The 26287-nt window shown below is 50.2% G+C and overlaps 1 protein-coding gene across 1 annotated transcript in view; it reads left to right on the top strand.

The window, feature by feature from the left end:
* Nucleotides 1–25896, top strand: part of HNRNPUL1 (heterogeneous nuclear ribonucleoprotein U like 1) — a 26527-nt gene extending 631 nt beyond the window's left edge. Inside the window, exons 2-15 of the mRNA XM_034792081.1 lie at nucleotides 1999–2133; nucleotides 2969–3260; nucleotides 4949–5022; nucleotides 5918–6057; nucleotides 11050–11149; nucleotides 11680–11792; nucleotides 12841–13107; nucleotides 14147–14269; nucleotides 14811–14939; nucleotides 20386–20554; nucleotides 21250–21588; nucleotides 22205–22407; nucleotides 23342–23506; nucleotides 24971–25896. Of these exons, the coding sequence (XP_034647972.1) occupies nucleotides 1999–2133; nucleotides 2969–3260; nucleotides 4949–5022; nucleotides 5918–6057; nucleotides 11050–11149; nucleotides 11680–11792; nucleotides 12841–13107; nucleotides 14147–14269; nucleotides 14811–14939; nucleotides 20386–20554; nucleotides 21250–21588; nucleotides 22205–22407; nucleotides 23342–23506; nucleotides 24971–25087 (2366 nt within the window). The 3' untranslated portion in view covers nucleotides 25088–25896. The remainder of the gene's footprint in view (nucleotides 1–1998; nucleotides 2134–2968; nucleotides 3261–4948; nucleotides 5023–5917; nucleotides 6058–11049; nucleotides 11150–11679; nucleotides 11793–12840; nucleotides 13108–14146; nucleotides 14270–14810; nucleotides 14940–20385; nucleotides 20555–21249; nucleotides 21589–22204; nucleotides 22408–23341; nucleotides 23507–24970) is intronic.
* The last annotated feature ends 391 nt before the right edge of the window (nucleotides 25897–26287 follow it).

Consider the following 26287-nt stretch of genomic DNA (forward strand, 5'->3'; position numbering starts at 1 on the left):
GGGGGGGTCAGCGGGGGGTTGGCGGGGTATCGGGGGGTCGGTGGGGTAACGCGGGGAGTCGGCGGGGTAACATAGGGGATCAGTGGGGTGACGTGGGGTAACAGGCACCCCGAGTCCAGGGCCTGGTCCGCACTGACGGCGTCGCTCTGTCGGGTGCGGGCGACCGGTTACTAAAGTCCCCCCCCGTCCCCCCCCCCTCGGGTCACCAGACATGAAATGTCAAAAATCAGGGCAGGGGGTGGGGGGTAATAGGAGCCTATATAAGAAAAAGACCCAAAGTCGGGACTGTCCCTGTACAATGGGGACGTCTGGTCACCCTGCCCCCAGGGGACCGCACCGGGGGCACGTCGGTGTCACAGTCCCGAGGCCCCTGCGGCTCGTGGCGCTGGTGAGACTGGCGGGAGCTCTGCCCACCGGTGTCATCTGAGGTCGCTGCCAGGAGAGCTGTGCCGGTCTCCGCAATGGGCCGGGCGTCTCCACCGCGGCGGTTGGGAACACGCGTGTTCTCCCCGGGCCCCGCTTGGCAGGTGGGATGTGCTAACCCAGCCCCAGGGCGTGAGCGCCTAGTGGTTAGAGCAGGGGCCATGGCCACAGCGAGTCGGGACGCCTGGGGTCTGACACAACTAGCGAGGCCCACCCATCTCCTCCTGAGGTGGAGGTGTCGCAGAGAAAGTGTGTAGATCTACCCGATAGACCCCCGTGCCCCAATGAGGAAACGTTGCATCCTTCTGGGATGCTTATCTGTTGCACCACACGATTGCTTTTTTTGGTCAGCTCCTTGCCAGAGTAGTTCCTCGTTTTGTTGTCTTGTTGATGGATTTTGGCAGATGGGAATCCTGCCAGCCCGTTGGTTAAGAGACCCTGATGACACATCCTCTAGAGTCAGACTTCTGTCAGCTTTCCCCCCATTCACCAGGGGTTAGGGTCTGCTCTGGTCGTAGAATTGGTGTTGGCAGGTGCTGTAGAACGACGTCTAGTCTGTTCTCCACTGCTTTTTGCTGGCCAAATATTCCTTCTTGGTGCGAACGTACGGCTGGAGGAGCTGCATGTGCAAGTGCGCAGATGTCTGGGTAATATATTTGATCCGTTCTGTTTTATACAACAGACTGAATTTAAAAGACAGAAACTGAACTGCCCCTCAGGGGTTCTGCATTGGGCGTATGTATGGGTCTGGACTCGCTAGTCATCTTACCGTTTTACTATATTACACATCAGATCACGCGCAGGAAGCTCCCTAAATCTCTGGTGCTTGGAAACATGTCTCCTTGGGCAGCTTGTTTGCTTGCTACCAGCCCTTTGAGGCGTACTTTTATCCTTAATAATGGCGCATCTTGTACAGGTTCTGTGCTTCTCTGGCGTGCAGTATTTCGTGTACTTGCTAAGATACCTCCTCATGCTGTGAAAGGGAATGAGCCACTGGTTTGCTTAGGTTCTGCACTGAGATGCTCTTGCTATATCATTGCTGAATTTGTTTGATGGCCTCTGAGCAGATCACCAAAATTGACTGTTTTGCATTTCCCCTGGAAGGTGGTGTTGCCTCCCTGGCCACTTTCACTTTTTGTGGATCTTGGAAAGTAAATCACAAGTTATCAGCCCTGCTGGTTACATCGCTAGACATGAGGGTCGCAGGTCAATACTACACATGTGGGAAGTGTTGTGTCTGTCATTGTTTGCTGGAGTGTAGGTTAGGAGACTCGCCTAACTCTGGGATTTCAGGGTTTTGTTGTTTTTAGTGGAAACTGGGTTGTTTCCATTGGAAAAGTTTTGTGACTGAAACACACGACTTTTTTGCTGTGAACAAGTGGTTGGCTTCTTTGCCTTCATGAAAGCTTTCTGAGAGCGCTGGGTGCCAGGCCTGTTAGTCTTTGTTGCGTAGGTCCCAATAGTTGCAGGGACCAATTCCCTGTTGATAAAATGCGAAGCTCAGTTTCCTCTGCACATTCTAGTTACAATCCGTTGTAAGTAACGGCCTTAATGCATGCCTGTTTCTATTTGAAGATGGTGTCGACAACAATACTCATCAGAATGACCCCCAGGGTTATCAGTCCTTCGAGCACTGCAATATTAAACAGGAGAACGAATCCAAGTATGAGAGGAGATCTCTAGATCATGAGCGTCCGGTCTTACACTCAGGTAACTTTCATTTTAAAGTCGGCCTTATCAGCAAAACTCTTTGAAAAGTAAGATTCTAACGAATGGGCATGTAATTACTGCCGTAAGTCTCTGTGGTGCCCAGAGCTCTCCTTTGTTGGTGGATCAGTCCCTACCGGAAGAAGGAAGCTTTCTTTGGTTCCCTTCCCCATTCTACGTAAGGCTTTGATAGGGGTTTGCGGTTGTATCGCCCCATTGTGTAGTGTAATCAAAGAACTGGTTTCAGTCTGACAAGCACTCAAAAGGCAGTGTCGAGGGACGGAAGCTACACTGATCTGACGTCTGCGACTTGAAATAGCCTGTTCTTAGACAGCTCTCCAAAACCCTAGCTATAGATCAGTGGTGCATTTATGGTCCAGCTTTTTGTGGTTGTTCAAGACTAGAAACGATTTCTGCCCCCCTGGGAAAGCTGTGATTTTGATTCCCACTGGGGTACAACTGCTGAATGTATTGCTGCCAAAAAGATCACAAGACATCGGGCCTTAAAATGACAGCTCTCTGATCCCCAGCTTGCTTGCTGTCATCCCCCAAGGTTGCCGTATTTTGCAGCCTAATAGGGCTAGAAATAATTTGGGATCAGTATCCTGCCAAGGACTGGTCCTGAACATGCGATTAGGAATAGGGAAAAAATGGAGCCCTGTAAACTAATCCCTTTTAATCACACTGGGGGGAAAGGATGAATTATCATAGCAAAAATAGCCTGGGGAGTGGTGGTGGGGTTTGTTAGCATTGAGCAGCTCTCAGTAAAGGCAGAAGGGTCCTTGTCTTGTCATGGGTGACTGGAATATTTTAATCTCACTGCCTGTTTTGAATGCAGAGATGAAGCCAGAAGTAAAGCAAGAAGAACCAGCTCCTGGCTATAATGTGCCAGCTCCTGGCTATAACATGCCGGCTTCTGGCTACAATGCCCCTAGCTACAATGCACCCTCCTCTGGCTACAACACCTCCAGTTACGGTGCCCCCAGCTCTGGTTACAGCGCCCCCACTCCTGGCTACAATGCGCCTGATCCATCTCAGCCCAGACAGCAGCAACAGCAGCCGCAGGGCCGCAAGAGACCTTATGAAGAGCAGCGAGGGCGAGGGTATTACGAACACCGGGAAGATAAGAGGTGAGCTCGCGGAGTCTCTCGCTTACTGCGGTTAAAGACGTTTATTCCTGGGCCAGGAGCTAAGGAGAGTCCTAGAAGCTGGGTTTAGGAAGAGCTGGGAGCGTAACTTGTTGGGTCTGTCGAGGATTTTGCTAAAGCCAGCCATTCACTTTCACTTTTTTCATGCTTGAACATTTTTGGTCATTGGGGAAGCAGTGCGACCTAGTGGGTAGAGCACTGGACTGGGACTCGGGGAACCTGGGTTCTCAGCACAGTGAGCCCCCTGGCACGGCCGTTATCGCAAAGAATACGGGTCTCACGGTGTGTAATGTCCCCCATAAAGCAGGGTGTTAATGGCAGACGGTAATCTGGCTCTGGGACCTCATTCCAATTGACTTTTTTTCAATGTGGCTTTTAATTTTGCGCAGTAGCAGAGAAGAAGAATTACCTCATGTTTAAATCTCAGAACTGGGAGTCAGGAGATGGGGCGTTTAGAGGGGACCCTGCCACTGACTTCCTGTTTAACCGAGGGCAAGTCACTTAACTTTGTTTCCCCTGCATAAAACTGGAATCATACATAGCTTCATGCGGGTGCTACGGAGCTTCATTAATGCTTAACGGGGAGAGGCAGAGACTTAGGCACGCAGCTCCCCATGCCTTTCAGTGGGGTGTGTTCCTAAATCCCTTAGGAGCTTTTCAGAAATCACCTCCCTGAAGAGCTTTGAGATCATCCTCAAAGAAAGTGTTAGAAAGGGGCAAAATAACACGTGCTGCATGTGAGTGAGTGTTCACCTAACTTGAAATAAGAATTATAAGGTGGTATCTCCTGTTAGAACTTTCAGCTCTTCCTGGTTTGTGGCAGGTTCTCCCTTGTATTTAGGCTTGGAAGGGTTAGATTTTTATCCGTTGGTAAAGATTGATTTCTTCGAACACACACAAACGGGCAAAAAAAAGGTCCATTGATAATCAAGATGGGCAAAGTGAGAAAAACGCTGCTTGAGAACTTACGCGTTTGATTTCAGGTTGTTTATTGGGTATATTTTGACGATAAAGGTATAACTTTATAAAAGCTTTAACTTTTTGCATCCCAGTGTCTGCTGTTATTAAATAATAATTGTCTGATGCCCCTGTTGCCTAACCCTCCAGAATTTCCTTCAACTGTGAAATTTTAAATACATAAAAAAGTTAAAAGCAACTATATTATCCGTCAAAATATTAAACCATAAAAATCCAGTTCTGCCAACCCTGCTTGTATTTAAGAAAGTGATTGTCCGTATGAAATTGTTTCCATTCAGTCTTGGTCAGAGTTCATGTGTGTTTTAAGAACAGGTCTGGTTCTGTGTTCCCCACAGCTTGTGCGGTTATTGGCAATGGTGCGTCAGTTTCACCATTCTGATCTGGTGGTTTGTTACAAGCAGTTTGTACAGGGTCAGTAACTCTACCAGATGCAGGGCCTAATGTAACATCCCGTGATGGAAACCTGGAAGCTTTCAGTGGTGGGGAAAAGGGGTCGCTGCCAAACGTTCCCGGAGAGCCTCTTCACCTTTGCTTTTCTAGTAGGAGTCTCTGGTTGCAAATGCAAACATATCTGTCCCAGTGAAAGCCTGACAGTTCTTTCTTCCCACCTTACTTGCTGGTCTTTGTCCCCAAAGCTCTGCCTTGCTGGGTGACACATGAGTCACGTTGGTGCCTTGGTGTTTTTGTTCTAGGGGCCGATCGCCTCAGCCTCCGGCAGAAGACGACGAAGAAGAGTTTGATGAGACGCTAGTGGCCATTGATACATGTGAGTGCAGGGGGCAGAGAATGGTGGCACCCTGCACCCCAAATACCTTTATATGGGGGTCTCCTTCCTGCCTCTTCTCAACTTGAAAATTATCCAGGACAGCAAGACTAGACTTCTCTGGTTTGATTGGAGGACTCTTAGGGGTCCCAGAGGTATACTGGCAGCTTTCTCTCCCCATAACTGGGGGGCAGGGCTATTGTGCCTTTAACAAAGACTGCCTTTCTCTGTAGTGCTTACGCATTGGAATTCATAGAGTCCAAGGCCAGAAGGGACAACTGTGATCATGTAGTCTGAGGATTTTCCTGAATTCCTTCCTGTTTTAATTAAACAGTGTTAATGAACACATCTTTTACGTCTGACTAAAGATCTTTCCTGCTCCCTTGTTTATTTTTCAGATGTCATCATCTCTCTTGTCCTTATCTGGCCCCTAGCATGGTAGTACCTGAGCGTCTCACGTTCTGCAATGTATTGATCCCCCCGCCAGTCTGGTGAGGCAGGGGGTGCAAGATAGGGATAGGCCCTTCCGTTATCCCCGTCTTACGGACGGGATCTGAGGTAGAGAGAGACAAAACAACTTGTGCTGGATCTGGGAATTGAACTGAAAGGCCCAGCTGTGCTAGGCATGCGGCAAACATAGAGTAAATGACCGTTCCTGCCCCACACAATTCATAACCCAAGCTCCTCCTTGTGCTAAGACAAGGTGTAACAGGTGGATGAGACAGACAGGCAGGTAGGGGAGCCAAGAATAGGGCTTTTACTGTATTATGGTAATGTCTAAAATCTCATTGTGCAAGAAGCTGTAGGCATAGAAGGTGGTGTGCGGTTCTTAGCCAGTCTAGTGCACTGATCACCTCCATATTGTTCCAGTTAACAACCAGACCTCCTTGTCCTCTAGATAATTGCGACCTGCATTTCAAAGTCGCCAGGGACCGATACAGCGGCTACCCACTGACCATAGAAGGCTTTGCTTATCTGTGGTCAGGTGCCCGAGCTACCTACGGAGTGAGGCAAGGGCGAGTCTGCTACGAGATGAAGGTAAGAGCAGCGTGTTGCCGCTAGCAACATGTAATGGTAACTTCACATTTCATGTGCTAGGGATCTTCCAGCAGGAAACAGGGCTTAGCCATGAATAGGACTAACAGCAAATAGGTTCCTAACGACTCGTCTGAATATCCAGCTTCACCAAGGGGAAAGAGTAAGATGAAATCATAATCTCCATGTGTACCCTTCATACCTGTTTTCATTGCAGCCTACGTAGCCTTCCTTCTGAGCAGAGATAGGGACTGTGGAGTAACAACACAGATTCAATTCAACTCCTTCCGGTTGGAGAGGAATGTCTATCCTTTAACCCAGGTCTCCTTTTTCCATGGAGGTGCCCAATTCACTGATAGTGACCATCTTTTTTTTATTAGCTGAAGCAGCAAACCCTCTTTTTTCCATGCAAGTGGCATAATCAGCAAAGTTGGCTTCCTTTTTAAGATGGTCAGACTGAAATCCCTCTACTCCTATTGTGGGGCTAGTGACTTCAGTCTAGCTGTATCCCTCAGGCAGCTTGCAATGACTTGGTGACCTTGGAGTCTTTCCCTGGCAGCTGTATCTTGTCCTCCTGAATCTATAGCTTCATTTTTCTAAAGTTTCTAAAAAAAAATTTAAAGTGCAAGTTTTGCTTAGCACTTCACATGACTAAAATGTACATCGGTGCAGGGCCGTCTTCGGGCTTGGGCGGAGAGCCGGAAGCAGTAGCTTTAAAGAGATGACAGTCTTTGTTCATTTCGGTTTGGTGTTAACTCTGATGCCTAGCGATGATGCACTGAATGTCAGTGCTGACTGTTTCACTGCAGATCATAGCATGTGTGCATGGGGAGGGATGGCCGGCTGAAGACCTGTCCAGTCTGGCCTCTTGTTTCGGGTCATAAGTGGACAGCCTTTGGATTGTGGTTGTAACATGGGAAAGCTTTGGTGCTCTTTCCAGTCTGACCCCTGGTTGATCGGGCTACCCGACCACTTCTGTAGCAGAGCTCTCTTTTCGCTTCCGGGCTCTGCGTAGTTCCACTCCACGCAGCTGGAAGCAAAAACCTCTAAAACTGGTTGGAGCAGGAAACAAGAGTCTTTCCCAGAAGAGCTGTGCATGCACCCGTACCTCCCCACACTCACTCGGGAACGCCGTGTGCAATCTGTCAGGCCAGACCGTCTGCACTGGGATTCGTGAATTGAAACAGTAGGAAAACACCTCGCCCAGTTACCTACAAGGAGTTCTCATTTCCTGTCACCCTTGGTAGCTGATTTCATGAGCCTTAGTGGTAACAGAAAGCACGGTCCCCCCATTTGTCTCTCAGTCTGGAGCTGGGCTGAAAATTTCCAATTAGTAAACTGGAAACTTACAAACGTCAGCTTAACTCAAGTCATGCCTTTAGCCAGTTCCTTAGTGCTGCTTCATGTAACACAGAGAATTCTTTCCAGTAATCCAGGCTGCTGGCCTCTCTCAGCTGTGGTCTGTTAAAGCCTCTTAACAGAAATCTGGGGAAGAGATCACGAATACAAGGGAGCTAGGACACCTGGGTTTTAATCTCAGCTCTGCCACTGACAGCACTGAGCGTTGCTTCACCTTACAGATGAGGCTAATAGGAACTTCTCCCAGAGCTGAGAGAGTTATAAAGCTTTTTTAAAAGTACAGTTGCAAAATGTTACTTACTGCGTCACTAAGGTGGGTTCAAATTTCCTCACCAATGTTATGTAACAAACCCATGGTTTTTAAAAAGCTTTCAGCGTTTCATCTTGTGCTTCTCTCAGCTTGGGCTGTGAAAATAGCCTCGTCAGTTTCTCGTTCATTTCTGTTTTTTTATTAGGCTCTGGTGTACTAGTACCTTGTTTTTCAGCCTTTTCACATCCACAGCCCTTTATTCTATGTCAGTTTTCGCGCACAAACCCTTTCCATTTACCATAAGAGCGTCCGTGACAATGGTTCTAGTTATACTGGTGTGGGGCTGGACTAGATGTCCTCTTGAAGTCCCTTCCAGCCCCACGTTTTAGTGTGTTTCGAGGGCTTGACCCAGAACACATTACCTTGAAAAGTCACAGAGTGTGAAGCGTGGGTGAGATTTTCTTTGCTTTGGATTGTAATAAAACATTCAGTGCCTTGGGGGTCACAACCCAGGGGTGGAGAAATCGCGTACTAGTACAATGGTTCAGTGACCCCATTGCAGATGCTCCGGGGAACTGTTGATTACACTGCTCTACAGCCAAAATGCTTCTGAAATAAATGTAGTCAAACTTGACTAATTCTGGGTCACTGAGAACAAAAATGATGCTTAAAATTGTTGATTGGCTCTAGTTTTCAAGATATGCTATTGGGTCAGTATATACGACCCTTGACTTGGGAATGGCGGAGGATAAGTGAGTTATAAAGGGAAGGGATCTCAATTTAAACCAGAAATGACTAAAGTACATCTTTGACTGGATCTATGAATAAATCTATGGGTTTGGACAGTACTTGCTTTTTAGGCAAAACAATGAATGATGCAATCTGAAGCTGGTATTGTGTCATGCATGATATGAATTGCATCATGTTATTCCTAGAAGTCATGGATGATGCAATCACAACAAAGCTTACATCACTCTGCTGAACAAATTGCCCTATATCAGCTCTAGAAATCATACAGTGTTGTGCTCTCTTATTTGTCAGTGTTTGACTTTGCAAAGGGACACATTTCTGTTTAGCCAAAGTGAGCAGAGATGCCTCGTACTTGTGTGAACAGTGCAGATAACTTCTGCTACGTTTGTGGTGAACTGACTTTTGCATCACAAAAGCGCAGTATAACCACTATGGTTAAGAAAGCCTATCACCTTTATTTTGGCTGCAAAATTGGAGATCAGGACAAGAGGTGGGCCCCACACATATGCTGCAACACTTGTGCAACAAATCTTAGCCAGTGGTTGAACAGGAAAAGGAAATCTATGCCTTTTGCAGTGCCAATGATTTGGAGAGAGCCAACAGACCATACCAGCAATTGTTACTTCTGCATGGTGCCTCCAGTTGGGAAAGGTGTGTCAAAGAAGAAAAAGTGGACTGTGCATTATCCAAACATTCCATCAGCTATACGCCCAGTACCCCACGGAGAAGGACTGCCGGTTCCTGATGCACCAGAATTATTCTCACTTGAGTCAGACGAGGAAGAGGATGAAACTTCTGGTCCTGAACCATCAATGTCACAGGACCCACATTGTCTCCCATCCTCCTCCTCTGAACCACACCTCATAACACAAGGTGAACTGAATGACCTTGTCAGGGATTTGAAACTACCCAAGAGTAAGGCAGAGCTGTTGGGCTCCAGACTACAGCAGTGGAATCTCCTGGCAGGTGATGTTAGGGTTTCCATGTTCCGTGACCATCAAAAGGATCTTGTCCCATTCTTCTCATTGAAGGTGATCTTGTAGCCTGCAACAAAATCGATGGCGTGATGGCAGCCTCAACATCGTTCACAATCCAGATGAGTGGAGACTGTTCATTGATTCATCGAAGACGAGTCTTAAAGCTGTTTTACTGCATAATGGCAATGTTTTGCCATCAATTCCAGTTGGTCATGCAGTCCATATGAAGGAAACCTATGACAACATGAAACAACTTTTGAGGTGCATAAACTATGACCAACATCAGTGGCAGCTTTGTGGCGATTTGAAGGTTGTTGCTCTCTTGCTTGGTCTGTAGACTGGTTACACAAAGTACTGCTGTTTTCTCTGCGAATGGGATAGTCGTGCAAGAGATTCCCACTACATCAAGAAAGATTGGCCACTCCGACAGTCATTGGCACCTGGGAGGAAAAGTGTTCAGCATCCACCACTTGTTGAATCAAGGAAGCTTTTGTTACCACCCTTACACATCAAGCTGGGTCTGATGAAGAACTTTGTCAAGGCCATTGACAAAACACAAGCAGCTTTCAAGTACCTCTTTGGAAAATTTCCAAGGTTAAGTGAAGCTAATATAAAGGAAGGTGTCTTTGTTGGTCCTCAGATTCGTGAACTTCTTCGAGTGACCATGCACTGCGTGGCAAGGAAAAGGCGGCATGGAAAGTCTTCCAGTTAGTGGCAATAAATTTTCTTGGAAACAACAAGGCAGACAACTACAGGTTGTTGGTGGACCTCCTCAAGGCATACAAAAGCCTTGGTTGCAACATGTCATTAAAGATACATTTTTTGCACTCTCATCTAGATTTTTTTCCACCGAACTGCGGAGCAGTGAGCGACGAGCACGGCGAGCGATTTCACCAGGACATTGCAACAATGGAGAAATGCTATCAGGGCAAATGGAGCCCATCAATGCTTGCAGTCTATTGCTGGACAGTGACAAGAGATGCTCCATTTAATGAATACAAGAGACAAGCCAAGAAGTGCCGAGTAGACACTGAATAGGACTAAACTATGTACATAATAGTTTTTTGCCTTTTGTTTCATAATACATTTTATTTATATAACCCTTTTGCTGATTTTTAAAGTGTTATATAAACAGGACAGGTGAAATATTATCATGTAAAGCAACCATAAACACATGAAAAGACCTAGGTTTACAATTTATGATTAAAACTCTACTATCTACACAATATACATAGACATAAAATGTAAAAACTTAAATATCTTAGAAACAGTAGCCAATTAGTTGTTTTAATTGTCATATTTGAATTCAGCACATCAAAATACATAATAAATAGCACATTTTATCTCTGAAGCAGACCACTTCTCAAAAATTGTAGACCAGTGTTATTAAAAGTTGTTACTCTGAGTAGTCTTTAAAACTTGGTGGAAACACTGACTTTTACAGACCCTGAATTTGGGGCCACGTTTTACTGCATGTCTCTTTGCGTTCGTGGCTCTAGATGAGACAGGGTTGTTAGGTTGGTAATTTACTTCTCTAAAGTGTCTGTCCCTGGTTCTTGCACAGACCACTCCAGGTGTTGACTTTAAAATGTAAGAGGTTTTTTGTGAACCCAGTTGTCTGGGCATGAAGGTCATTTCAACCTTGTTTTCTGTCCCCAGATCAATGAAGAAATCTCTGTAAAACACCTTCCTTCCACAGAACCCGATCCTCACGTGGTGCGCATTGGTTGGTCCCTGGACTCTTGCAGCACTCAGTTAGGTAAGGGCTGCTGCAGCTTTTCATATGCAATGCCAAAGAGACACATCAGAGACACTTCTGTGATGCACTGAAATGTTTGTAAAGTCTTTGATGTCACTAATCACCTGGGTCCCCGTCACCATGGCACCCAGGTGCTCGTGTCCCTGTATGGGGGGGAGGCCTGTACCCTGCCAACACCTCACTAACTGCTTACGAGGGTATTTTCTTCAGCTCTTGGTTTGCTCCAGATGTAGCCGGGTCATTCATCCCTGCCAGTGTTAGGGGGTGGCTTGCTCAGAGGTGGGGCTTGCTTAGCCCTTTCCGTCCACTGAAAATGCCTTAGCCCCAGAGACTTTTCTCTCTCCTCTGAAACAGGGCTCTGAAGCTGGGAACGTTGTAGCCATGTGCAGCTAGCCAGGGCTGGCAGTAACGCTGAGAGGGCAGGGCAGGGCCTGTACCCTTTCCATTAGCCTTTGGTTAAGGAAGTGGCGTGTGCAACCCTATGTTTGAATTGGCCGTGACCAAGCGAGCCCCTTGGACTCTCTCTTCAGGGGAAGAGCCCTTTTCCTACGGTTACGGAGGCACCGGGAAGAAATCCAGCAGTTGCAAATTCGAGAACTACGGCGAAACGTTCTCGGAGAACGACGTCATCGCCTGCCTTGTTGTGAGTATGGGCTCTTGCTGCTTCGAGGGGACGCCCCCTTGTGCTGCCAGTGCCCCCCATCCACTCCTGCAGGCACCACTTCCCATGCGTCCTGGCGTGGAAACTGACCTGCTGGCCGAACATTCCACCAGCCGCAGCCCCGGGTGACCTGTCGGAGCTGCGGAGTTACCGGTGCCGCTCTTTAAAGTGTGTTCAGTCACTTCATTTCCATAGTCTCTTTTTGAGGCACCGCAGCAACACCACCCCCTTCCCTCCTCTACAATTATATTCTTAAATATAATGTACTCTGCCAACACCACACTAACTGCTCACAAGGGTATTTTCTACAGCTCTTGGTTTGCTCCAGATGTAGCCGGGTCATTCAGCCGCTGCCACTGTTAGGGGGTGGCTCCCTGACCGTGTCTGTGTAACCATGGCCGTGGCCGGGTTGAATCTGTGCCCTCGGGATCTAAAACCAGTGAGCAGGAGATAAAGGACTGGGTCTCTAGGCGTTTGCTACTGCCCGTCTGCCCGTGGTCCAGACACTAGAGGGAGCTTCTGTCTGCTGCATTTTGCCCACTCCTGAGACTGTAACTGAGGGCTTAGGGAGGAGCGTCGCGTTCTGCTTCCAGGCTGTTTGCTTTGTGCGTTTGACTGCGCTCTGTGTCTGGTCATTTTCACGGTGAAGTCAGCCCACTTCCTCTGTCCCCTCTGCAAGATCCCCATGGGAAGAGAAGCAGCTAGGGGCAGAGTCAGAAAGCACCTGACAGTTACTCAGACCACGGTGCGGTAACGACCTCCCTCGGCACTGGGCTTCCACGCTGGAGCTGCCAGTTCCTCACTCGGTGCTGGCTGACTTTGGAGCAGGGCCCCCTGAGAATTACCTTGCCAGAGCTGTGCTTGCGAACAGCTCAGAGCCAGGACGCTGGGGATGCTGTCTCAGTGGGTGGCTGTGATGTGAACACCCGTTTGCATAGTGCCCCGGTGTGTGCTGTTCAGACAGTCCCTAGCGCTGTTTGCCCCTCTCCCTGGCCCTGCATTTACACTGACTCGCTTCCCCTGTAACTAGGACTTTGAGTGTGGGGAGGAGGTGGAGATGTCCTTCATGAAGAACGGGAAGTGGCTGGGCGTGGCTTATCGGGCACGAAAGGAAGCGCTGGGCGGCCAGGCGCTCTTCCCCCACGTCCTGGTGAAGAATTGCGCCATTGAGTTCAACTTTGGGCAGCGGGAAGACACCTACTTCCCCGTACCCCCGGGCTTCACCTTCATTCAGCACGTTCCGCTGGCCGAGCGCATCCGTGGGACCATAGGACCAAAGTGTAAAGCAGAGTGTGAGGTGGGTGTTTTGCATTGCGCTGTATAATCCACCCGCTTCTGCCGTGAGGCACTTACAATCCGAGTGTAAGGTTAGAGACAGCTGGGGCTAACAGTGAACCGTTCCCATCAGCGTGGAAGCAGCACGCCAGCTGCCTAACCATCGAGTGTCTCGTGGGCAGAGGGAAAGGTTAGAGGGTGTATGGAGGAGGACAGCGTGCGGTGGCTTTTTACTGCCTGTGATTCCTGTGACCAAAGATCTGAGCTGGGGTCCATCTCCCCCAATATCCTGCCTCCAGTGGCCAGTATCTGCTACTTCAGAACTTGGGGCAGGAAACTGCCATTATGAAATAACTTGCCCCTAGTGGGGGGCCGGAGGCTTTAGATTCCATCCCCCAGTCTTGTTTAAATTGCTGTTCTCATTCGCCATGTAAATCTCCAGTCCTGCTCTCAGTTCTGCTAACCCTTGGGTTCGGTGACCCCTCGTGGCGATGAGTTCCTCAGGCTGGCGTGCATCTCGTCCAGTGGGAACTCTATGGCGCCACTAGTAGGGAGAGAAGCAGGTGTGTTGGCTTTTAGTAAACGTTGCCTTGTTTTAAAGGCACCACAGCTCTGGTCAGCTAGAGGAATGACGATTCTCCAGCATGGTGTAGCTGTCTGAGCACGCGGCTGGGAATCGGCTGCTCCGGGGTTCTAATCCAGACAGAGCAGCTCTCTCGGTGCGTCGCAGCTGCAGCACCTCTGTGAGGGTTTTCCTAGCTGTGAAGGGGGGATGAGCTCAGATACCATGGTGATGGGCACGCTCTGAATACCTGGATACACAGGGAGGAGGAGGAGGATAAAGTAATGCGGGCTTGTGGTTATGGTGCCAAACTGGGAATCCAAAGTCATTGGTTCGGCTCCCTGCACGACCTTGAGTAAAGTCACTCCCCTGCCTCGCTTTGCCCCGTGTAAGAGGGAGTGTCCGTCTACGTCAGAGGAGGTCTTGGAATTAGCGCGTGGAAAGAACAAAGCACTCAGTGTTGTTGCAATAGCTGACGTTTTGTGTGTGTGTGTTTCAGATCCTCATGATGGTGGGGTTACCTGCTGCTGGCAAGACCACGTGGGCCATAAAACACGCGGCTGCCAATCCAGCGAAGAAATACAACATTCTGGGAACAAACGCCATCATGGATAAGATGAGGGTAAGAGATGAGCCCTCATCAATAGCTAAGCCTCCCACTTCTGCGGATTGCTCCTTTTTCGATGATCAGAGGGGATCGTTCTGTTGGAAAGCAGTCACTCTTGTAGTAGACGTGACAGGGGAGCTCTACACCTTTCTTATTCCTGGTCCCGACTCAGCCTTTTTTTAGGGCAGATCGTTCGCTCCTTTCATTCAAGAACCTTTAAGTGGTTCATACACGTGAGTTGACCTCATATGCCCTGCACAGTGAAATGGGTATTGTCCTCATTATGTAAATGAGGGAAATGATATATCGAAAGTAATTGGCTTTCCCCGGGGTCATTGCCACAACTCAGAAAACAATCCCAAGAAATCCTGACTCCAGCCCCCTGTTCTAACCACTAAACCCCACTCCCCTCCCAGAGCAGAGAATGGAACCCAGGAGTCCTGTGCTGTAACCACTAGACCCCACTCCCAACACTGCCACATGAGGTGCTGAGGAGCCCACCCCGCAGCAGCTCGCAGACCCCGCGCTGTAACCCTGTACCGTATTTTCCTTCAAGGTGATGGGACTTCGGCGCCAGCGGAACTACGCGGGCCGCTGGGACGTCCTCATCCAGCAAGCGACGCAGTGCCTGAACCGCCTGATCCAGATCGCCGCCCGGAAGAAACGCAACTACATCCTGGATCAGGTACAGAGGCCTTCGCCCAGCCGCCTCCCTGGCGTCCGCCTGTGCGCGTGACCGGTAAACGGGCGGCGCAGCGGCGCGCTCAGGCTTACCCAGTGCACTGCAGAAGTGTTAACCATGTACACCTGTTGTGTGTCTGGGGCTGAAGGAAAACTCTCACGGTAAAGACCATACCAGAGAAATGAGGTTCAAACACTCAGTGGTGAGTAATAGGAAGTGCCCCCTTAGCTTAACCGCGCACAGTTCCAAATATTGAGAGAGCTTGTGGAACGAAATTGATCTGTTTAAAGTGTATCCAGGTAAGTGGCCGTGCAACTAAATCCTGGCTTTTCAGGTCAGGGAAGATAGGCTAAGGTAAGTGCTGGTCTCTGGACGTTTCCTAGAGTGCCCTAGGGATCCGTAAGTACCGCTGGTGAGTAGTTTGTTGTCTTTTGTTGGGCTGGATGTCCTGAGAAGAACAGGTAAGCCCAGGTGAGTCACAGCCAGGCTGGCATCGCTCAGAGTTATAGGAAACCAGACTTCCCGCCCGTTGCATGTGCAGACTTAAACCTCATGGCTGCATTTTCAAAGCCCATTAACTTCAGTGGGAATTGAGCATCTCATTCCCCTAGGAGGTTTTGAAAAAGCCCTGTTCTGAAAAGCCCAGCAGCTCTAGATCTTCGTCATCTAGCCGGTAGCTTTCCCAGCGATCCGTACAGTTCATTATGTGCCCATCTGGGGTTCCCTGTCAGATTTGGGTTAAGGCTTAAAGGCAGGGCGGCCGTAGGAAGCCACTGTTCTCTAATCCTACCGCTGATGCGGTTGTCGCAGAGATCAGAGGCTGTGGATAGCATTTAGCGTCTTCCCTTTATTAAGACCCATCGGCGCTAGCCGCATTTGATGGCAGCACTCGGTTTAGTTAACTAGGGCATACGTGTAACTGACCCGCACGCGTCCGTCAGTTCTGTATATTGAACCCCGAACCTGAACAATAACCCTGAAATGTAGGGTAAGTGTCTGAGGAGTTAAAAAAACTAACGAATACCCAATTTGGCCTAAAAGGTGCACAAATGAGATCTTTCTTTGCTTCATCTGTCTAAAATTCCGCACCCTGGTACTTTCCTTGTACAGTATGGATTACATTTGCCTTGCGCCTACAAGTGAGATCTGGGTGCCAGGCAAACTGTAGATCGTATGTGGCGTGAGGAAGTGTCTTCCCCACTTGGGGCTGGAGAGTTGTGAGCGTGTGGGTGTCTGGAAGGTTTGGATTTAGCTCCTGCTGGTTTTAGCAGGACACAGAGGTGAAAGCAGCGAGAGGTTGCTGTTGGGTTAGAGGTTTAAGCATGTTTCCAATACAGCTGGCTGCTTTCTTGGTGGAGACAGAGAATATTTTTCCTCAGCTGCTATTGATTCTTAAATGTTTAGGCAGCTCAGTGTGGAGTTAGACTGTAACAGCGTAGTCTGTGAACTCTGTTATGGGCCAAGATCTTTATTCTTTAGGCAACTCTGTTTGGCATATGCTTCTCGGGCTTTGTCCGTCTGTTTTCTCATGGGTTTTCTTGAGTTGTAGCTTTCTGCGAGGTTTAAATAAGATGAAGTGTTAGTGACTGTTCTGTTTGAACTGTAAAACTGCAAAGAGATGGTTTCTGACCTTCTTGTACCTGAAGAACAAAGCCCAAAAGATTGTCCATATAAATGGCTTTCAGTAAGCTGCTACGCGTTTCTGTACGGATGCTATGATTTCATGTAAGCTGCTGTGCTTCAAGGCAAAGTCCTTTGCAGAAATGCGTTTACAAATTGACTGTGTATCTATCATGTAGATGAGAGTTTAATATTTTTTTAAAACCTTTAATGACCGAGGATTCAGGAAAGCTGCCATGATCTCTATTTGCTGTGTTCCCTCTGTAAAACTTCCGGGATGTCCTGCAGTAGCTGAAAAGCCTTGGCTATTAACTTTTGAAGGTGCCCTACTTGCTAAACGGCTGAGACTTGCATCAGTTTGCCGTATACAACAACCACAATGGTCTGGAACTGGTAAAGGTCCCCCCACAAAATTGCGCTGTTGTTTTGGGACGTTTTGTGCTTTTCAGTCCCAAAGGGCATTGTGTATCTTGCTGAAAGTGTCGTGGGCGCCTCGCTGCGTAATTATGGCCCCATGCCTTGGTTAGCACACTGCACCGTGGTTCCAGACTGGCTCTGAGAAAACAACGTGGCCCGTTGAATTCTCATGCTTCTTGTGGAAGTTAGGGAAGACGTCTAGCTATGTGCCGGCTTAGGAGAGCTGGTGGAAGCACAGTACGAGCTGCAGCCAGCCAAAAGATTGCCAGAAATCTGGCTGGCCAAGCCAACTGGCGCCTCGTTTTTGCTTTGAGTTTGAGCTAGCCCTCCTTTGGGCCGTGCTGGCGTAGGGCGCGCCCTGCCGGGGGGCGGAGGTACAGCTAAGGGATGGGAGCGCCAGCGCTCTGAGGATGAATGCATTGCTGGTGTTTATTTCGTTGGAATTCCAGTGAGCGGTACAGTCGCCATGTAAAAGATTCAGGGGCAGGTCCTCAGCTGTCGTAGAACAGTGCCGCTCACTAGACACTGATGGAGCTCGCTGATCTACCCCAAGTGAGGATCCTGGCCCAAATCATTGAAACCCAAGTTCCATGGCTAGATCTAGTGCCTTGTGGGAAGAATAGGATCCCCAGACCATCTGGAAAACCCCACTCCAAAAGCATGAGTGAGACCCGAAGCCCTGCACCCTGAAAGGTAACCAGTTAATGGGCAGAGCTCAGGGAGCCGAGATTCTCGGCTGCATTGCTCGGATTGAAGGGCAAACAGCTCTCTGTGATTGGCTTAAAACCAGTCTCCGCACCCGTGCTTGTGACTGACCTCGGGCCATTCCCAGCTGTCACCTGCCTCCTGCAAGGTAATCAGCAGATCATGGAGTGGCGGAGGCAAATCCCCAGGTAGGAAGTGAAGCCAGGTATCTGGGGTCTCGGGTGTTCACACTGAGCAGCCGCAAAAGTCACTTAATAAGAACACGCCCCTTATCCCTTTCCAGCGTTCTCCAGGCTGCACCCCGCAGGGCTCAGTACTGTACCAGCCTGTGTTGTGTTCGAGGGACGTGCTGCTGGCATCAGCCCGTTTCCTGGGGGCTGGGGAGAGCAGCAAGGACGCTTTGTGCTGTGTCAGGGGGCTCAGGGTCCCCTTTTGAACCTCGGACCTCACCCCTTCCTTTGCTGATCCCCAGTTCTGTGGCCCTTCCCTCAATCGAGGGGGAGGGCTTCGCCCTTTCTGCTGGGCCATCAAGTAGGCCCAAACCTCCTGCTGGAATGAACCTCCTCTGGAGTGTTGAGGAGTAACCTCGCTGCCTGGAATTGACAGCAGGGGCTGAGAGCTTAGCTTTAGGTGCCACTCGGCCTTGAAAGGATGCCAAGAACGTGGAACTTGTTTAATACGTGCGGCCTAGGCTGCTGCTGGATCCAGTTCCGTTAGTCGGCCGAGGGCGGGAGGCGGCTGGGCAGTGCGAAGCCTGAGTGGTTGAACGTTGTGCACAGCTTTGGCAGTGGTTCCTGTGGAGTGCCTGGGAACGGCGTGCTGGGCTGGCTGTGAACTGCGGCCTTTTTGCAGCAGTGTTCTGTGTCCTGTTCTTGGCTCTCTGCTGTAGCAGTAGCTGCAGAGGGTTTTCCAGCTGGGGATAGTCTCTCCTGCTTTGGGAGCAGTTGGGCCCGGTCTGGGACCGGCACGTGTGTGAAATGTTATTTCCAGCTCATCACCACCGTTGAGCACATACAATAGATGCTGAAGGAAACCGAAGCATCAGTGTTTCAGCAACGCACATATCTCTGACCTGTCGTGAAGATCTTAATCACCGGAGGAATTTTAACTGAATAGATCCTTGCATTACAGCAATCAAGACTAGCATCTGTCTGTTGAAAACCATTGTATACCGCAAAGAGAGTGTTAATGTAGTGTGTGAAATCCCTGAGGAGGGGATGGTTGATCCCATTTTATATTAGAACTAAAACTGAGGCTCAAAGCAAATCCAGATGTTGTGGCGGGAAATGTGCTTTGTGACAAACGTGTAACAAATAGTCTCATTAAACCAATGAGAGCGAAATGATTTTGGCTCAACAAAGCCGTAGGTTGAAGTCCACCTAAATGTCAGTTCTTAATAGGAATAAAGTTAAAACATGAGGCTTCAGTTTCCCAGTGTATTATTAGATCCCATCTTTGAATCCGAGATGCCTGTATACTGAGTGCTGCCCCCGCTGTCATGGCCGTCCCCCCAGGGAAGAGCGAATCGGTTAGGATCCTTCTTTAAAATAGCATATGTGTGAAAAGGTATTTGATGAAACTACCCCACTGCAACATCCGAGCTCATCCGGGAGCCCCTCATGCAGCGGGGCAGTCTAGCTGTGTGAGTGCTGGGTTAGTTGGCTCAAAGCTCCCTCCATCCTGTGTAACGCGCCTATTTCTGTTCTCCCCTTCGCTTCCTCTGTCATTCTTAAAACAGCCAGCCTGCGGGAGCGTGACTCTTTACCGCTCCTCGGCAGTCATGGCAGAGAATCCAGCTGGTGAAAACAAGCCGGGGGAAGGGACGTCTCTAGCATCTGGTCTGCACTGTTACGGGGGGAGGGATAGCTCAGTGGTTTGAGCATTGGCCTGCTAAACCCAGGGTTGTGAGTTCAGTCCTTGAGGGGGTCACTTAGGGATCTGGGGCAAAATCAGTACTTGGTCCTGCTAGTGAAGGCAGAGGGCTGGACTCAATGACCTTTCAAGGTCCCTTCCAGCTCTAAGAGATAGGATAGCTCCATTAATTAATTAATTAATTAATTAAGAATAAAAGAAACTTGGGGCTGGAAGGGATCTCAAGAGTCCATCCCCCGTCCCCAGCTGATGTAGGATTAAGCAAACCTAGACCATCCTTGACAGATGTTTTTCTAACCACTTCTTTAAAACACCTCCAGTGACGGGGATTCCACAAGCTCCCTAGGTCACCTGTTCCAGGCCTAAATTATCCTTCGAGTTAGAAAGTTTTCCCTAATATCTAACCTGATTCTCCCTTGCTACAAATTAAGCCAATTACACTTCTTGACCCATGCAGGTTTGCATTTAACCTGTCCGGCTTCCCACTTAAAGTGTAAATCACTCACTTATTTCTAAAGAAAGCAAAGCACAAACCCTCCTCTTCATGGTTCTCTCTTGGGAGGGAGCGAAGCAATGAAAGATCTCATTTGAATTGCAAAAAGTACCAAATGGTGGGTGTTCTAACATTTCCCCCGCTCTCCCCCCCCCCCCCCCCCCCCCCCGGCTTCTGCGCCTAAAAAGGTAGGTTAGCTGTCCAGGGTACTTCACAACCATCTAAATGCGCGGGGGTGGGGGCACCATGTCGTCTTTCACCATTGCAGGCCACAATGCTCTGTTGGAAAAGAGAACGCCAAATAATGAACAGTTTTTGCCTCTTCTTTGTTACCATTGCTAGACAAATGTTTATGGATCTGCCCAGAGACGAAAAATGCGTCCTTTTGAAGGTTTCCAACGCAAGGCTATTGTAATTTGTCCCACGGATGAGGATTTAAAAGATCGAACAATAAAGCGCACTGATGAGGAGGGGAAGGATGTGCCAGATCATGCAGTGTTAGAAATGAAAGGTAGGATCCTAGAAACGAACAAACCAATCCACAAACCACACGCGGCCAAAACACCTGTTGTGTTGTTTAAGAGCTGGAGAGAGATTTATTTTTGGTTTCAAATGCTGATCCTGAGATTGATCCTTTGTCTTCCCTTCCTTTCGTCTCACTTGTCGTCTTCCATCTCTTCCCCCATGCTTCTCCTCTGTCCTTAACAAGAGATGCTATAAACCCAAGCTGACTTTTTTCCAGTGGGGAAAATGTTATGTATCTTTCATGTTATCCTCCCAGAAACCAATAATCAGAGCAAGGCTCGGGGTTGTTTCTTTCCTCTCCCCCCAACAACAGGAAAAAAAACCCTTTTCCACCAGATCATGATTCTGTCCAGATGAAAGTGACCGTCTGGTTCCCCTGTGGCTGCATTTCTGGCAGCTGGACACAAGGGGGCAGGAGAGGTGACTGGTACTTGGATGCAGTGGAGACGGGAGTGTGTGGCCCCCATCATTGGCTGGGGCGGGGATGACAACATGCATACATCATTTTCGTAGTTTATGGTGTCTCTTCCCTTCCTGTTTACTTTTGCCTTCTGATCTGTCGCCTCCTTTCTGGTGGTCCAATGCCGTGGCGCAAGGCTGGGCAGCCTTTGTCCCCCTGCCAGGCTGCTGCTAGCTAGCTCACGTCTCTTGTTTTCTCCTCTCGCCGGGCCTGCAATCCAGCCAACTTCACGCTGCCGGAGGCTGGCGACTTCCTGGACGCGGTGATCTACATCGAGCTGCAGCGGGACGAGGCGGAGACGCTGGTGAAGCAGTACAACGAGGAGGGCAAGAAAGCCGGGCCCCCGCCGGAGAAACGCTTCGACAACCGGGGCGGCGGCGGTGGTGGCTTCCGGGGCCGCGGTGGCGGCTTCCAGCGCTTCGACAGCCGCGGGGGTGGCGGCAGCCCACAAGGAGGCAGTCGTGGCGGCTTCCAGAACCGAGGGGGCAGCGGAGGCGGCTTCCGGGGCGGCGGGGGAGGGGGCAGCGGAGGAGGTGGCGGCAGCAGCGGAGGAGGAGGAGGTAGAGTCTCACCTGTGCCCCTCCCAGGGTCAGAGCTGTTGGCGGGGGAGGACTGAGCATGGAGCTAGGCTGACGCCGTGCCTGGGGGCGGGTCCTGTGCTATGAGAGCTGAGTGTGGTTCCCACCTCTGCCGCAGAGCGCCTGTGTGCCCCCGGGCAGCGCTCGGAGGGTGGGGTCTCCGAGGTGCCCGCGGGGCTTAGGGGCCCATGTCCCATCTGCGCAGCAAGGGGTGCGGGTGCTTTCACACACCCCCTTGTCTAGTGAGACTAAACTCGGGTCTGTCTGTGCAGCTCCATGCCCTGTGGAGGGGTAGGCAGGCTTGGTCAGGATCTTTGCAACCCCACCAGTATAATGCAGGGGGGACAGTCTCTGTGGGGATCTCTGCTGAGACCGGGGCGGGGAGACAGTCTCGGTGGGTGTCTCTGCAGCCCCCAGCCCACCTTTAGGTGCGAGAGGGTCTGATCCTCACTCCTCGGGGAGAGTGGGCTGCGCTGCCTTTGAAGAACTGCCGAACGGGGTGGTTTCCGGGTGCTGGACCCAGTCGCATAAACAGCCCCAAGGATTTATCTTGGGTGTAGGGGTGACTCCTGTTGACAGCCCCTGCTTTCTCTGCTAGGCTTCAACCGGGGCAGCTACACTCAGAATCGCTGGACAAGCGGCACCAGAGACAACACCTCCAGCCCCCGGGGCAGCTACAACCGGAACACCCAGCCGCAGAGCAGCTACAGCCCCGCTCGCAACCAAAGTAGCTACAAGCCCCCCAGCAGCACGCCCCCCACCACCACCAGCACCCCCAGCAGCTACAGTCAGCAGCAGCAGGTAGGGACCCCGTCGAGGGCTGTCCCAGGGGCTGGTCACCTCCCCGCCCGCCTGGCTGACGTTGGTCGTGGCTGGCTTGTTGCTGTCTCTCAGCCGCTCCCCAGGAAGGATCATGCGTGCGGTGGAGCAGGCTTGGGGGGGGGGAGTGCTTGGAAACGGGTGCGCTGCTCTGGTTCGGCTGGCCAGAGAAAGGGAGGTCATTCCGCTGGAGTTCTTGGAGGTGGCGCATCCCAGGAGCGGGAATGTGCCTAGGCCATCCTGAAGAACCCGCCTCCCGCCCCCTTTCTATAGAGCCTCCAGAGCAAACGTTTCCATCTTGTCCCGTGTCCGTCCCCCCCCCCCCCCCCAAAAACAGCTTTGGGACTATCTCGGAGAAGTCAACTTTCCCCCCACGTTTTTCTAGTTGCTGAAGCAGCATGTGACGTGCTCCCCTGCCTTCTCTTGCTTTTCCCCCTTTTCCCCGGGGGGCTAAAACGGAAGGGTTTTTCCAATGGGGGGAGCACCCCGAAAATGTGAAAACTCTTTTCATTTTGAAACGTCAGAAGTCAGACAAGTTGGTGGGGGGGGGATTGGCTGGCCTGGGTGAATCCTAGAATTGTCAGGCTGGACAGAATGCAGTCCCACCATACATTCATCAGGATGGCCCCTTCTGGATTTCATCTGAATTTTTCACTTTTTCCCCTGAAGTGAAATTGACATTTTTCCTTTCTTGGCTGGTTCTGCTGTCTCTTCCCTGGCTTCTCCAGCGGGCAGCCATGAACGCCGCGATCCCTACAAAGAGAGGAGGAGCGTGCTGGGGTCACCCTGAGCCTGCCCGGGGGGAATGTTTCATGCCTGTTCCCCCTGGGGCAGCTCAGCAGTTGACCCATTCCCTTTAGGAATGGTTGTCAATGAACCATGCCGCACAGTAACAATCCTGTCCCTTTCATTACAGCCAAGTTACCCCCAGCCCTACACCCAGGCGAGCTACACCCAAGGAGGAGGGTACACTCCCAACTACAACTATGGAAGCTACAGTGGTTATAGCCAAAGCTACACCCAGCCTCCACCACCGACAGCACAGACCTACAATCAGCAGAACTACAACCAATACCAACAGGTAGGCAGGAGACGGGCTCTCGGTCAAGCGATGACCTGGCCGGAGGGTAAGCTAAGGGTGTATCTGACCGTAGGACAAATGGATGCTTGTAGGGATGGAGGAGTGGCCCATGCATAGGACTGGGGGAAGGAAGTTTCCATGTTTCACCCTGGCTCTGGCTGATGTGCTGTGAGCTGGGGCCAGTCGTAGAACTTCCCTTCGCCTCCTTGCTGCTAGCGGAGAAGTTGAGGATTAGTGCAATGTTTGTGGTGTCCCTGGGAGAGCGCGGGCAGGTGACTTCCAGCAGCCGTTGTCCTAGGCTGTAAATCAGTCTCAAAGCCGATTGTAGAAATCAGCGTCGGTACTGATCTGTCGGCTTCCCAAACGCCTTCCTGGTGCCTGAGGATCCGTGCGAGATGCCCTGGTGCTCTGGCTAGTCATTTAGAGCGGGTGCGTGTTAATGGTACTTTACAGAAGATAATCCAAACCCAAAGGGGTCTGCCCCAGAGAGGTTAGTCCTGAGGGCCGTGGCCTATGCTCGCCGTGGACGGGCGAAGGTGCTCGTTGACTCGATGGACTTTACCCCACTCCTGGGCAGGGCTAAGCAGCACCCCTACAAATCCCACCTTACAAGGGGATGGCCAGGCTGACAAAGGGTTCGTTGCTGTGAAGCAGTGCATTGCAGCAGCACCCAAAGGCCAGGTCCCTCTGGGCTTACAGCCCTATGCGTGCCCCGAGGGAGTGCGAGTCTCAAAGGCCAGTGCGCCGGTGCTGCGGATGCCAGATCTGCAGAGCACCTCTCCTGGGCACAGGGCATCTCAGAGCCTGCAGCTCCAGGTGAAGAGGTTGGTCAGCGACGCCCCCCCTTGAGCGCAGCGCGGGGCTCTGCCATCAGGGTGAGCCCTTTGGTGCAGAAGACAGAGCGTCCATCCTTGGTGCGTTCCCAAACTGGGGAACAAACGCCCCCAGGACTAAGGATCAAACCTTCCACTCCCAGTGCCTGGCACGCTTCTCCGACCTACCTCTCCCATATAAAGACAGCAACGCAGATGTGTACTAAGTCTCTGTCAAAACGCTCCACTACCCGCTTCCCCCTGGGGAGATGGGGAGAGACCGACACGCAACACAAGTTAGCCATGTCTCATAGTGCATGCAGCAGGAGAATAAGAACAGCTCTTCTCTAGCTCAAAGCCCTGGCTGAAGGAAGTCAGTCTGGCTGTCCCCATGGCTAGCAGAGGTAAGAAGTTAACCAAGGGAAGGGACTTGCTGACGGTCACCCAGCAGGCCAGTGGAGGTCTCACCGTCAGGGCTCTAATCACTGGGCCACACCCTGACGAGGTAGAGTCGTGAAAACCCTGGTCTTGTGGGTTGCACAGGTGTCTGAAATGGGTAAATCCACAGTACAAACGGCCTGATTCCTGGCATTAAGGGTCTGCCTGTCTCGCCGGCACCCTGCCCAGCGCTAACCCTGTCGTCTCCCCCCAGTACGCCCAGCAGTGGAGCCAGTACTATCAGAACCAGAGCCAGTGGCCTCCATATTACGGCAGCTACGACTACGGGAGCTATTCCGGCAGCTCCCAGGGAGGCTCCAGCGCTCAGTGAAGGCCAGCAGGAGTTAAGGAGATCACACCCCCGCGTCTTTCTCTGGGAGCAGCCTGCAGCCCCTCGGGAAACCTCCGCGTTTCACTCAGCGGCTCCGTCAGAGCGGTTCCTGATCATCTTTGGAAACAGGCAAGGGAAGTGGGACCTCCGCCCCTTGTTTTCTCTCTGTAGTTTTGACGATGAATGCGTTTCCTTGTACACTTTCGACAGACAATGGCATGCTCCCTTCTTCCTACCCTATAAGAAAGTTGCATTATTTCTCTCCATGTGTTTAAAACCATCTCCTTTCTATTTTTTGACTCTGAAAATGGTAGGATCTTAACCAGCTCCCCTGTTCTAGGTACTGTACTCCCAGGCCAGGACTCTCCTTGTCTAAAATCTACAGTAGCAAAGGGCCAGCTCTGGCCCTGATAGCCTTCTCCCTTCTCCCCTACGCTACACAATCGTGCTAGTGAGAACTTCCAAGACTTCACTGCAGTTCAATGTCAGTCTCTCCTGGAGGTGTTATATTCATCTATTCTGCAAAACATTTTTAAAATAAAAAAAGAGGGAGGGGAGATGGCTGTTTTATGGTAATTATGCTTTTTTTTTTAGATTTTATGTAACTTTTTACCGTGGGTCAGCAGCTGTTAATATTTCATCAAGATAACAATTTCTTTGCTCAATCCAGGTGAGAAATAAAAGAAACCATCTTAAATGTGTAACTTTTTATACAATGTCTAAGTTTCTGTCACTTTGCACATGCTTTGTTTTGAGTTGAATTGTAACAGCTTTTTGTATTTGGAGAAAGAGTGAATATTGAACTTTAATGTCTTGGTGTTTTTCTTTCCCCCTTTCATAAATCCTCCGGGGGTTTAAAAAAAAAAAATCTGTTTGATCGTTAACATGTCCCATCCTAAGCCTCCACTTTATGGAAAATAGCAGGCAGTATCTAGCTAATGGATCCCATTATCTGTCTGCCACAGCTCTTGTGTACAAGCTGCTGCTAAACCATCTAAACTTCAATCAGAAGAACACTTCAGCCGCTTTATGCATGAAAAGTGTCTTTTCAAAACAGCTTTTTACAAAACCGTAATGTCACTCAGATATATCCAGGGAGAGTTTCGGAAAAAGCTTTTTCAAAGGAAGTTTGTTTTTCAAGAAGGCACCTTTCCTGGCTGTTTCCCAAAAAGAGAGAAATGGATTAGCTCCATCTCCTTG

Source organism: Trachemys scripta, chromosome 16 (genome assembly GCF_013100865.1).
Source record: "Trachemys scripta elegans isolate TJP31775 chromosome 16, CAS_Tse_1.0, whole genome shotgun sequence".
Lineage (NCBI taxonomy): Eukaryota > Metazoa > Chordata > Testudines > Emydidae > Trachemys > Trachemys scripta.